The sequence below is a fragment of the Drosophila simulans genome, chromosome X, assembly GCF_016746395.2.
Source record: "Drosophila simulans strain w501 chromosome X, Prin_Dsim_3.1, whole genome shotgun sequence".
NCBI lineage: Eukaryota > Metazoa > Arthropoda > Insecta > Diptera > Drosophilidae > Drosophila > Drosophila simulans.
Genome location: NC_052525.2, coordinates 4,373,402 through 4,387,016, shown reverse-complemented (window position 1 = coordinate 4,387,016; position 13,615 = coordinate 4,373,402). Strand labels below are relative to the sequence as shown.

General features: G+C 40.8%; 2 protein-coding genes across 4 annotated transcripts; both read right to left on the bottom strand.

Annotated features, from left to right (window-relative positions):
* Window positions 1–200: 200 nt before the first annotated feature.
* On the bottom strand, window positions 201–2,441 carry LOC123327019 (probable serine/threonine-protein kinase fhkB). Its single transcript, XM_044923806.1, has one exon. It carries the CDS (start codon window positions 2,439–2,441, stop codon window positions 1,935–1,937), a length of 507 nt encoding a protein of 168 aa, XP_044779741.1. The 3' UTR covers window positions 201–1,934.
* LOC27207974 (dynein light chain 1, cytoplasmic) lies at window positions 2,148–12,674 on the bottom strand. 3 transcript variants are annotated; one of them, XM_039298127.2, is made up of 4 exons: window positions 12,452–12,592; window positions 12,093–12,159; window positions 9,120–9,345; window positions 2,148–2,642 (listed from the first exon to the last, which is right to left on the bottom strand). In XM_039298127.2, exons 3-4 carry the CDS (start codon window positions 9,225–9,227, stop codon window positions 2,481–2,483), a joined length of 270 nt encoding a protein of 89 aa, XP_039154061.1. In that variant the 5' UTR covers window positions 9,228–9,345; window positions 12,093–12,159; window positions 12,452–12,592; the 3' UTR covers window positions 2,148–2,480. The 3 variants fall into 3 exon arrangements, with proteins under 3 accessions (XP_039154061.1, XP_039154062.1, XP_039154060.1); XM_039298128.2 differs by having other exon boundaries at window positions 9,120–9,305; XM_039298126.1 differs by lacking the exon at window positions 12,093–12,159 and having other exon boundaries at window positions 9,120–9,305; window positions 12,452–12,674.
* Window positions 12,675–13,615: the final 941 nt, after the last annotated feature.

Genomic DNA, 13,615 nt, shown 5'->3' with positions numbered 1-13,615 from the left:
TGTGTAAGTGGGGGAGGTGTGTGTGTGGGTGAGAGAGAGAGGAGGTCCTATCTTACCGTTAGCATAAATAGTTTTGTGTCTACGCAAAAACGTGCTGAGCAATAATCTAAAACGCAATAGCTAAAGAGAGAGAGGTGCTGTATGTGTGTGTGAAAAGTAACGGTAAATGTGTGTGAATTCTGCATATGTATATGTCTTCTGTTGTTTTCAGGAAATTACGTATTAAGCTTCTTTTTTTTTGGTTGTTTTTAGTAGGTTTTACTTAGGTTCTTGCTTAATTTACACCAATGTTTACTTTATTTTGTATTTCTTGCATGAATATATATATATTTACTTTTTGGTTTCCTTGTTTCTTATTACTGTTCGCTTTCATTCCTTGAAATTTGCCTTTAAATCGTTACTGTTCTTCTGTTTTTTATAACATAAATCCGATTCGGAGAAACACATAGCACACACTTATATAAACGACAAGATGATAATTATTTATTTTGTCTTTGCTTTTTGCTTTCGACTTTCTCCGCCTTTTTGTTTTATTACTGCTTGCAGTTTCTACAAAAATTTTTGTTGCATACTTTGCTGCTGTGGATGGACAATACATATACACATACACATAATATTCGATTTGCGTGTAATTTGTTGCTGCTCTGGTTTTATTGCAATGGTTTTATTTTCTTGTTCTTGCTGGCTTGCCGTTGTTTGGCAAAATCCAGGCAAAGGAGTAAATAATGGTTGTGGCGGGGAGGGGGGGCTTGGTTGGGAGGTGGAAAAAATCCATGTCCAAACACGCACCGATTTGGTTTGCTCGTAAGCAATGAATAATACATTGTTTAAGCACACAGAGAGAAATTAGCAATCACTTGTAAAATACTTTGAAAATAATCCAACACAATTTGATAAACATCGAATCACTTATAATAGCTACATATGTTGCAAGGTCTCAATTTGCAATATTTGATCATATAACATAATCAGATAAAAATATAACAATTTCGGTACAAAAAACCTAACAAATGCAATTTTTAAAACTGCGTATTTTTGACAATTCAAAAAACCGATTCAAGTTATGGATACCATTGTTTTTTTGGGAAAAGCATGCCAATTTCAAGATATTTTTCTCTGTGTACCCATTAGGTGTGCAGAGAGCGTCTGTGTGTGTGAGTGAGTATGGTGTGTATGCAAATTTCACATTATACTATTTTTTATATATACTTTCTGCTTGGTTTCCGATTACAAGTGTTGAGAGTTCAATACACATAAATAATCCATCCGACAGAAAAATATGTGAGTTTTCCTTACAATTTTGTTAAATATTCAGTTTTTTTCTTTACTTTACTCGTTCGGTTGTAGTGGTGGTTGTTGCCTGTGCTATGTGTACGTGTGTGTGTGTGTCTGGTTCTTGCCTCTGCTAAGCGCCAACGAAATTGGATTGAAAATAAAAAAGGTAAAATAATAAACATAAATAATATAACACATGGTTCTTGGTTCTTCACTTGTTAACAATTGTTTAATTGCGCAGGTTTTATACGTAAACTATAAGTCCAAGCAATGCTCGAGCACATAAAAGATTTGCAAAGAAATTATTAAACGTATATTTCAACAGATGTTTGAATCGTGGGGAGCGAATGCGAATCCAAATGGTAACCAATTGCTTATTCTAAACTATATTATCAACATGCTGAGGTTCAGGATGGGAAATGGTGATTTCGAAACTAAACATCGTTGGTTCGTGCTTTTAAACAAGTTCCTCTGTTTCTTGTAGTGTATGTATGTTCTAGTAGCGCTTTCTTATTGAACATTTTTCCGCTTGTTCAGTTATATTTGCTGAGCATATGATGTAATCTTTACCACCAACCAATCGGTGTCGTTTGCAGCCGATGGACAAGCTAAAATGAAGTGTTGTGTGCAGCCTCTTCATTTTGTGGAAGAAGATGGCCCTAAGTGACGTGTTCCCTATCCTTTTGGGGAGATGACGTCGGCGGCTGTTCTTGCTGATTATCCTCCAGTTCGGCTCGTCGACAACTGCTGCAGCTGGTGGCATCGCTGTCCTCCACAATGGTGCCATCATCATCGTCCTCGTCTTCGTCCTCATCTTCAACTTCCTCCTGGTCATTCTCCCCATCGTCTACGTCTTGATCGTTGGTTAGCTGTTTATCCGTATCTTCTGATTGTTTTTGCTGGTAGTGTTCTTGCTGCTGTTGCTTCTCGCTTGTCCTATCGGTCATCATTTCCGCATCCTTGAGATGTTCTTCTGGTGGCTGTAGTGTTTGCAGTTGTCGTTCTTGTTGGTGTTGATGATATTGGCGCCGCGGTTGGTGTGGTTGTTGTGGTTGGTTATGTGGTTGTTGCTGTTTCTGCTCTAAGTCCTCATCCTCTGATGCTCCGAAATGCGACTGCTGCCCCTGCTGTTGTTGCTGCTGGCGGGGCAGCTGCTGCATCTCCATCAGCCTCCTCACCACCACTTCATCCGACTCGACAATACTTTAACCGCTCTTAAACAGTAGAATGGCCACCTGGCCCAAATAGAAGTAAATAAAATGGCGCGTCTCGTGGGTGACATACGATCCAAAGTTGCGACCGACAATGCAATGCCATGTGGGATTGTATTTTTTGTCGAACTCCTTCTTGATGTAGGCCGCAATGTCCTGCAATTGAATGGAAAGTCAAAATAATGTATTAGTCTTTTGGTTTTTTATCAGTGCAACATTTCCCTCTGATATTGTGTTATATTTGTAATTGGTTTCAATTATTAAAAGTTAAGCCCGTGCACATTCTTCGATGCCGAAGCATCATCTTATAATCGAATATTGATAACTTTGCCGCTCTCGGTTGTAATTCAATTTCCCATAGTGGCTATAGATTACGATTCCTCCCTTGTGCAGCTGCCAATTGTCGAACAAGTTAACGCCAAATTCCATAAAGCTGTCAGAGAATGCAATGGCAAGAAGGGAACAACTAAAGCCAAGCCGAAAAACGCGAAAAACACCCAAAAGCGATGCCCATCAAAAGGGGCGAGGTGGAAAACAAATGCCTAAGTGGCTGCTAACTGTTTTGAAATTAGCGGCAAACGGCAAACTCAATAAAATGCCAAACGAAAAACTCATTTTCCACCAGTCGCCCCCTTCCTCTCACCCCCCCTCGCGAACTTCATTCCCATTTCCATCAGCCCAATGGGGGCGGGGGTTCCGTCACTGGGGTAACCCAAAATGTGACCCCAAAAACCTGGCAGCAACCGAAAAGTGTTGCTGGCCAAAACGGAAAACTCAACGCGGCCGTGTTGTGTTGTGTTGTGCGTCGAGGTAAAAGTTCTTGTGCTAATGAGTTAGTTATGATTTTCGTTGTTATTCGCATTAAGTCATTTGGCCTGAAATTAATGCACAGTTCTTGAGGCAACGGCTAATTATGCATGCTAACACTAACAAACCACAAAGTTCAGATGGCGAATATGCCGGCTAAAGGATTGGACTAAATGGCGCTGCTAAAAGGGCGAAGAACATTGCAAGATGGGTGGGTTGGTGGGTTTTGTTACAAGCACTGCGTTGTAAACCATGCAGTTTGGTCTGGCAAATGTCAAAGGTCATTGTCAGTCGATTTGGCGACTAAGTCCAGGGTTACGCAAACACACACGCAGCAGCCAGCACAACCCGCATATAAAGATATATATTATATATACATATATAAGGCGAATGCACAATGGAGGTCAGATAAATATGAAGCTCAGCCTGTGAAGGAATTTTACAGCCCAGCTTGGCCAGCAGCTCACTTTGATAGGTGTTGCCACTTAAAGTGGCAGCAAAGCATCTGTTAGTACGTATCTGTATCTATATTCTACACGGCGTTCATAATTGCAGCTGGCATCTTAAAAAAAAGTGCATTTTTGTTTGAATTATTATATGGAACGAGGAAAATGCGAAATGCGAAATGAAGCTGAACCCTAGGAAAATAAAACTGTTTCTGTTTCGAAAGTTGGGGCAGCAGAGTTCGAAAGTTTTCTTTCGCCATACTTTTGGGCGCCTCGCTTGGAGTTGATTTCATTTAGTCCAGGGGTCGGGGGTCAAAAAACCGGGCAGGTGGGTCGGCAGCCCATTGTTGTTGCCGGGGAATGCGTGCAAAGTCATAAACTTAACCTGGTAACCTCAAAATACAAAAACGGTGAAAATAACGAACCAAATAATAAAACAAACAGGACAGGCGAAGAAAAGCGCGCCACCGAGCAAAAGGAAACAAAAGGGAAAAACAATATAAAGCTGATTTAGCTGAGTGCCATTATCCGATTCTCTGCTGTAGCTATCCTTCAATCAAAGTTGTCGTCATCGGTACAGTAATGCCTGGCTCAAGTGAAACGCACACATCAGTTTGAGTAGTTTACATACTTTGTATACTTTTAGTCTAAAAAGTGCCACTGTAATGGAGTCCGCTGGCGATCATGGCTATTAAGTCATTCCAGCTGCTCCCCATTTTCGGTGGAGCACATCCTTTGGACATGTTTTTTGTTTGGCACTCTTGTTTTGTTGCTTTCAGCCTATTGCGTGCATATTTTCGTGTCGTGTCAGACGACAATATAAGGCTGATTGTTTTATATTCAATTTGGTTGGGGATGAGGAGGTGAGCGGTGTTGAGGTGGGGCCCCTCTTGCCACCGCCCCCTAGCAATGCCATGGAATTTTGTTTTGGCAACGCCAAAAAAATACAAAATGAACATTCCGACACACAAACACACACACATGCGAGTGGGAGGAGCTGTGTGGCAACAGGGGTTAAGAGTGGGTGGGTGTAACCATAGAGTGGGTTGGAGTGCTGCTCCTTGCTGTCGTGCGCTCAGTTCTGTGCCACCAAATATATGCATACGTATATACAACGACACATATACAACCAACGTAGGCAGCCTAATGAAATCGGCATTGCAATTTTGGTCATATAATTTAGGTAAGCTAACTGACACATTTTGGCAGCAGGCGACTTCAAAGCACCAAAGGTATTTCCTCCACTTTTGATTGACATTCGGTGTTATCAATCGGTTCTGTAATAGAGCAGGTTGGAATGGATCTAATCACTGCGCTTTCAAGTTGCAAGCAAAGTGTCCAAGACCAACTGCACGACGATTGCAATTAGGCTACACCTGGCTGGATGGCATTTGAGCCCCGGAAAATATGCCTGGACACGTTTTGAGGCATGGCAAAAACAAAAAACGGAATACTCTGGATTCGATGAATGTGTGTCAATATGAGAGTGAATGCATGTGCATGTGTGTTTGCTTTTTACACACACACAATCTATTTACATACACATATTCGCCGCCTGCCCGCATATTGATTAAACATTTTGGCCACGCAAAACAAAAAAATCACAAACAAAACCTATAAAAAAAAAAATACAAATGGTAATAATAAAAATGCATAAAGTCCCCGCAACGATTGAATGCAAAACTGTTTGCCGTGTTTATTTGTGCGCAGGGTTGCCGCCTTTTGTGCGTCACAAGAGGAGCAAACAAAAAACTGAATTGCAAGGATAATAGCAGCGCGCAAAAAAAATCTAATTAAATTCGCTTTTAAATGCGAAAACCGTTGAGTGTCAATAGTAAAGTCCACGTTTTTATTTAGTTTTTCATCATGGTTGTCATTCTCATGTTTTTTTTTAATTACCTTACCTACACACTTTGCATTTTTCAGTAAATCAAATTTAATAAGACTGCTTCGAGTTAAATAAATCAAAAGAATTAACTGTTATAAACTACGCTGCTTCCATTTTACACCTGCAGCTAAAAACTCTGCTAAAAACTAATTACATTTATTTAAAAGCAAACATAAGACCAGAAAATAATTGAATTGAAAATTTATATTCTGCTGCCCCGCTGTTTCTCCCTTTTTCCATTTTATTTTTTGGCCCTCTTGTTGGCTTATTTAGGGCTTTGCCTTTAAATCGCGGCTCACAGACACACACACACACATATACACAATACACACACAGATACAAAAATACATGGAAATGGAGGGGGAGGGGAAGGGGAGCAACATAATGCCTATGGATACGATTTAAGCTGCTTGAAAGGTTGCGCGCCCCTAAAAATACATACATAAGGTACAACGAAGTGGGCCCAGGCTTAACCCTTGTGCGCCCCAGGGGGCGGTATCTCACCCCACCCCCCACACCCACTCCATTTGGTAGTATTAGTTGCGTATCTAATGGATACCAAAAACTGTTTTCTGAGCTACCTCACCTCCCCACCCCAAACATTGCCATTGTGTCGCTGTGATTGCAGTTTTGAACTCATAATCAGCTGGGAAATGCGGAAAATCGAAAGACTTTACCAGTTCAATTATTGATTCGAAACTATTGGCGAAACAAACGACATTACATATTCAATGCAGCATCGTCGTCGAAAGGTTAAAGGTAGTCCGTACACTCGGCTGCCAGCCATTATTATCTTTCCCACAAATTTGATTCTATTTTTATTGTTAATTTTTTCCATTAGACGGTGGCAATTTTTCAATTTTCATCTAAGCAATTAAATTTGTGTTTTCGCCGCTCGGAAACAAAAACAAAAATCCATATTTAATTACCCACACAAAGCAAGCACACAGTGAGAAATAATGGCCAACTTATTATTATGCAATGAGCGATGAAAAGGGGAAGAGGGAGATAGATAGAGAGAGATATAGAGCGAGAGAGAGAAGAGTAAAGACAAAAAGGCAATCAATCGTGTGGCATATATTTTATTTATAGCAACAAGAGGTAGGCTCGCAATGGGTGGTTCAGGTGGTTCAGGTGTTTCAATGGTGGTTACTTTTCGCCCCACCTCAATGAAACCACCCCGCTCCCCTAAAACACCACGATACTTCTTTCCATATCACCCACAACACCCCACCGCACCCCTCGGGCACAATGACAACATTCGGGAAGAGTGCGAATAAAGAGAAAATGTGTGGCATACTTTTAGGACCCAGGACCTGTGGCGCATACAGTGAAAATCACTTAATTGGCCTTAAACTCGCTGGGGAAATCGTTGAATGAATAACTATTATGAATATTATAATATTATTATATTATATTATCTATTGAAGCAGAAAAACTGCTGATTCAGTTCAGCTGAGTGTGGAAATGCGCTGTTACGCTGTTTAGCTTAGCCAATATCCACTGTGTACGCACATTTCGCTTTTACTGCTCAATTAGCAGAATCTCTCCTGTGTTTTTTCCGCCCACGAGTTACACCCCCCTCCCCCTCCCACGATTTATTCACTTCCGCCGTGATTTCAAGTTTACTTTGCTTTGCTTTCAAGGGCTCGCGCTTATTTTTTTTCCACCCCCCGCGTACCGTCGCTTTTCCATTTTCCGATGCCATTTTCCCAGCGTCTCAGTGGCAGCAATCGCAGCATATAGAACAGCCGACTCGGTTTTAGTCTCAGTGTGTTATCTTCTGCCATTGGCATTGACAAAGGCTCGCTCGCTGCTAGTTGCTGGCAATGCCCGCAGCTTTCCATCGGAGCCGCTTTTCCTCCGGCCTTTCCCATTTCCCTTTTTTGCAGGCCGCATTTTCAGTGACCTCCGTCAGGGTCTGCCCATCTGACCATCTCCACCACTGTGACGACCATCGCACTCGGGGAAAACAATTTCCATAATGTTTTCCAATTGATGAAACACTTTGCTCAGTAGAAAACCACATTGGCTTCAGGGCTCATTTTGCATTCCAAAATGAAAAAACTACCTACTTCACTAAAGCTAAGAATAACAAAACGTAATATATAATTTCTCCCTGTGCACCCGAGTAGTGAGTGTATGTGTGCTTGGCACTTTTCCTTCAATCGCAGTCCCCCCCACCCCACGACCCCCCGCACATCTATTGATTATTCAATTTCTTCGACTTTGTTGACATTGCTGGCTGATTTTGTTTTTCTTTCTTGTTTTGTTATTGTTGTTGTTGTTCCATGCGTTCGACTAAATCAAGAGCTTATTGTTGTTGTTGTTGTTGCACAACATGAACGTCGGACATTGTTAATGATGGTCAGTCCTCCGCCGATTTGCCACTTCCTCGGGGAAAATCTCCTTAGGTCAGGGCTACTTTAACCGGAGGTTAGTCACGGTTACGGAAAATCCTGTGCATGAAATGGGTGTACTACAAAATTTGGCACCCTTTTCAATGCGGAAAAAGATTATTATTATTATTATTATTTTTTTTTTTTTGATAAGTTGCATTCAACTGGTAAAAGAAATGCTATGCCCTTTGCCATTAAGCCGATGAGAAGGGCAAAGGTTAGGAATGATAAAATTACAAAGACTTTCGGAAAATGCAGGCAAATATTGCCACATTGCTTGTGAAAGGAGTTCTTCACGCGGACAGCCAAAAAAAAAAAAAATAGAGAGAGAAAGGGAAACTGCAACGCAGTTGCATGGGCGTTGGATGCGGAGCGTGAAAATGGGCTGTGAAAACGGACGCGTGGGCGGAAAACCCAAAGGCTGCACCGCAAAATTGTGAAATTGCCAAACGCAGTGCAAGCCACAAGTTTACTGGGAGGAAAGTGGGTTTGGGGTTTCAGTGTTTCCACCGCCCTGAGATGCAACAATGTCCGAACTGGGAAAACTAATGGGAAACAACGTGTGTGTGTGTGTGTGTGTGTGTGTGCGTGTGCGAGCAGAAGTAAATCCAATTTAATTACGGTTCTGGGCCAAAATAATAATCCCACCGCTGCCAGTTTCCAATTCCTAATTACCTGGCTAGCGAAATAATCAAGCGAAGCCTTTAATATCAATTGTTCGGCATTTATCCAAATTATTTTGTATGCCCGAAGCCAGTCATATTCATATTTCTATTTGGCTACCAAATTGGCAAGTTTGTTGATGAAATTAGCAACAGAAGTTGCTGGAAATGTGTTGAGTAATGCAAGTGGTATTTAAAATACGATACGTTTGCGTCTCCCGAAGTCACCCACTAAAAAACACCTGTTGTGCCCGCTCATTCCCTTATCCAAAACCCCTTTTTTCCAACCCCTAATCAGTAGGTGTGTGGAATGTTAAGGCAATTAGATGCTATTTGTGTGTTGGGGATGTGTGCAATCATGGGAGTCACAACGTTTCAGGACTTTAAACACGGCTATAGATATATATTTATGTATATTATTCAATCTGTACCTTTTCAATGTTGTACTTCTCGAGGGCCTGTGTCGCACAATCGACGGCATCCTGCTGCATCTCCTCGCTCATGTCGGCATTCTTAATCACGGCCTTGCGATCAGACATGTTGACTAATTTTTTTTTTTTATTTCACTCGAATCTAATTTTTTGAAAATGTCTCTTTTTAGCGATTCCCCTTGGTAACTGTAACGAGAGCAAAGAGAGAAAGAGATGAGCAACGCCACTGAAAAGAGGCGAGCGCATCGTAAAACATTATTAGTATTTTCTTCAATTAAAGAGTGGGTTTTAATAAAGTTAGCCCCCACTGGACACAGACACACACACACACACCGCGAGAAAAACTGATAGATAAATACAATGTTCATATCCCTCAAGCATGTTTGGTTTACAACGATTCCGAGAATATTATTATTTTACTTTGTATTACTTTGTTTCTGAATAAACCCTGCAATGTCCCGATTTCTCGCTGTGTACACTTTATTAACGCAGGCGCATTGCATGCTTTTTCGGGACAGTTTGCACAGCAGAGCAGAAGCCAGGCAATTTAATTATAGAAACACAAGCAATACGAGCGGCAATATTACAAATCAAATATCAGAGCCACAGGATGACATATTAACACAAACAAGCACGAACAAGCACACACTCGCACACAGAGGGCCAATGCACACATACCGATGTCAATTAACAGGCAATATGCATATGCAGGATGCATTTAAATTAAATGGAGCGAGCGAGACGGCAGCACAAGCAGTGCACTGCAAAATGGCCTTGAGCAGATGCTCTCGCTCTCTCTCTCTCGCTCTCTCTGGCTCTCCCTCCCTCACACACATACGCGCGTAGGTGGCCATGACAGAGAAGCTGCGAAGCACCAACAGCACCAGCAGCAACAACAACTAATTCAAATTCAAGGCTCACACACACACACTCACACACACATATGCATACATGCCCGGAGATCCCATTGCAATTGCTCTTTTTCGTAGCATACTTCTGCGAGCAATGGCATTGCTTATTAGTTGCGAAAAGCAGAGCATAGCAGGGGAGAAGAAGCAAGGCAAACAGCGGAGCTCACTAAGTGCGCTTGGCATTTTGCAATTGCAACCTCAAAATCAGCGGGTGGAAAATGTGGGAGTGGTTGTGGGAGTGGGCGAAAGGGGCTGGGGCTAGGCTATGTGGCTAGGTGGCAAAGGCAAGGTGGCCAAGTGGCGTGGCGTGGCAAAGCAACCGCAACCAATTTTAGTCGCTAGGATACCCGGACCCGGCGCTCTTTGCGCTGACACATTCGCACTATCCAATATTTTCCGTAATTTACTAAAAACGCCTAAGCTAAGGCAACCAGCAAAGTTCCACACGCAGCTAATCACAAAGTAGCAATCGAATTCGCAAGTACAGTTAGCACCCGCTAAAACCGATCGCAATGTTTACACGCCTCTGCACGGCATAAAACATTTAAGTATTATAATAGTTATCTTTGGCTTTACTCTATTTGATTTTAAGAAAGTATACAGATAATTATATCTTTTAACCTGCGATATCAATTGGCTTTACATTGACTTCTTTGCATAAATCTGAATGATAAGATGTATTATCATGTGATATGTTGAGCAATATGCCATCTCAATTCAGATTTCTTCCTGTTCAGAAACAGATTGACGATATTAATTTCCGATATGCTCGGTGGTTTGTATACATATTTATGTTCAATCTTGAAACGTCTTTTTTTTATCGGCGTCTGGAATTTGTTGCGTTTTAGCAGGTTCGTTCGTGTTCCTGACGTTTGACAGTAACGTGCAGGGCAGACAAATCATAACGGTAAAGCTGGCAAAACTGTTGGCGGGCGGAATCGCACACAGAGAGAGTGAGAGAGGGAGGGATAGGGATTGTGGATAGGCGGGTGGGGGTGGGAGGTAGACAGCCGAGAGTTGACAGGTGGCCAAAGGCAATGGAGTGAGAGGGACGGCATGTGTGTATTTGTATGGATGCTGCAGTGGAGGTACCACTTCTTCTTCTCGCTTTTCTGATGAAGTCAATTAGAAAACTGCATTGACAGTTAAACAGTGTGGCGGAAAGAGGGAAAGGGGAAAGAGGCAAGACGGGAAGCGGAAGAGAGCACAAGTTGTATATTTATGAGCGCGAAACAGTGCTTGTTTTTAGCACTACTTTTTTGTACAGTGTGTGTGGCTGCGTGAATGGCTAGCAAAAAGCGTTGCATAGTAGCAAGTGCAGGTCCCGGTCCAGTCGTGTCTCTCTCTTTTCCTCTCTCTGCTGTCAGCCTGTCATTTATAATTTCATTTCATGTCGCAGGATATATATATGTATATAGATATATGTTTATATATAGATGTATATATATATATATATATATATAGATATGTATATAAATATGTGGACGGAACTGGGCCCTGCACCTGCTACTATGCAACGCTTTTTGCTAGTCATTCACGCAGCCATACACACCCACACACGCGCGCGCTTGCACATGCACGCTGGGTAATTGAATTTCCCGTTTGCAATTGGAAACCCGCGAATTTTCAATGCAGGACTACACTCGCCTCCCCTCGCCGAATCTGTACTGTTCTCTAATTAGCAATTTTCACACAGCCTAAAGGAAGAACAACTGAAACTTTCGACAGCTGATCAATCATTAGCTTGATTGTTCGCGAATAACGTTGCGGAAACACTGCTGAAACCGCTGACGAAAAGTGACAAAATTTTCGACTATTACCTGCGTTTCTATGCATAATTAAAATGACGTCAACCCGAAAACTTGATTTCACCGCCGCTCCAAATAAAAGCCAGAAGCTGACAAAAAAAATGACTCGTCGTGTTTTATGTGTTCTCCCACACACTTTTGCACTATGGGAACTTTTCGCATTATTAAAATGCATACCGTTGCTTTTGCATTCAAGAACATTCACACGGCTTTTTTTTTTTTTTGTTTTTTGCTTGCTATTTTCTATGACTTACCTTTTAATTTTTCCTGATTGCGCGCGATTTTTTCACTCGTAGTTCAACAGCTGTCACCAAATAAATTCTAATGGAATACCAAATTCGAACTTTAAAAAAAAGTTGTGGGCAGGAAAAATGCGGAATGCGGAATGCGTGTGTATGTGTTCGCTTATTTCTCTTTCGGTTTCTTTTTTTTAACAATTTTGCACGCAATACAAATTTAGCACGCCGCGGCTACTTCACTTTGAGAACAGAGAACGAGAAAAAAAAGAACAGTAGATAGGGAATTGTTTTTTCAGAAGATCTCTAGGAACCGGGTTGAAAAAACATTTGCCCCCATATACTTTATTGTGCGTGGATGTGTGGGTTTTTTTTACCGCTAAACGTGTCGACTGAATTTTACACTGGAACGGTAAATGGAAGGTAGAACACCTTAGCTGCTTGACAAATGAAATAGAACTGAACGGTTTGCTTGCTGATGGTTTACTGAGTGACGGCTTCGCTTTCGGTTTCCGACTTCGGTTTATCACACGACGAACGATGAACGACGAGCTCCGACATACGAGTCGTAGGCGACTCTGATTGGCCAGAGCAGGGCCGCGTCTGGCAGGCCACGTTTGGCAGGCGGCGTCTGGCAGCAGTGATGACTGTTATCGATTCGATAACACTTACCGAGACTGTTGACTAGTCTCTAGTTGACTATTAAAGGGGGAAATTTTTATCAAATATGTAATTAAAACATTTAAAAGCCGCGTAGAACTGTTGAAAGTCAAAAATACTCCCTGAAATCCTGCACTCGATAGCCGGTATTCAATATTCGATTGAGTGCACTTCAAAGACGGACATCACTGGTATAGGAGCTTTAAACGATAAAAACAGCTGACGATAAGAGCAGGACTTATTCGATTTATTTTACATTTTATTTAAAATTTAAACTATTAATAAAAGAATCAGGTGGCTAGCGGTGTTTCAATAAAGAAAAACGTTTTTTTTAGTATTGCTAAATATAGCTATTTTCAATAATTAAGTTTAATTACGTTAAAGATATCCAAACCAAAAAGTGGACATTCGATTAAATTTAGTATGATGCAATTTAGCTTCACCAAAAATCGACATGTAAATAATGAAAATATAAAAGCTGAGATAATAAAATTATTATATCCATTGTAATGAATCATATTTTTAATGTTTTGAATTAAAACCAGTTTGTTTCCAGATGTTTTATTGATTAACATACTTATTGCGTTAAGTAATAAACTAATTTAATTTTATAAGTCTTTAAATTTAATTAAATTTTGTTTTAAGTTATGTAATTTTATTTTATAAATAAAAACATTTATAATTATATGTTCATCAAAAGAATGCACTTATAAAATAATATATAATTTTGAAAATATACAGTACCTAAAATAACATTCGTATTCTTAACAATCTCGTTTGTTTCCGGTTACTTAAGTATTTATCACTATAAACATACGTCTTTGACTATCACTAAGAAAATCGTTAGCTTTTTTTTTTTGGAAATAGCTTTTGGTGAACTA

What these genes read in the sequence shown, in the direction of transcription:
- LOC123327019 (XM_044923806.1), bottom strand. Translation starts at nt 2,441, where the DNA reads ATGGAGATGCAGCAGCTGCCCCGCCAGCAGCAACAACAGCAGGGGCAG.
- LOC27207974 (XM_039298126.1), bottom strand. Translation starts at nt 9,227, where the DNA reads ATGTCTGATCGCAAGGCCGTGATTAAGAATGCCGACATGAGCGAGGAG. An exon ending in AGAAGTACAACATTGAAAAG is followed by an intron (nt 2,643 to 9,119) that starts GTACAGATTGAA and finishes ATTCAATTGCAG; the next exon opens with GACATTGCGGCCTACATCAA.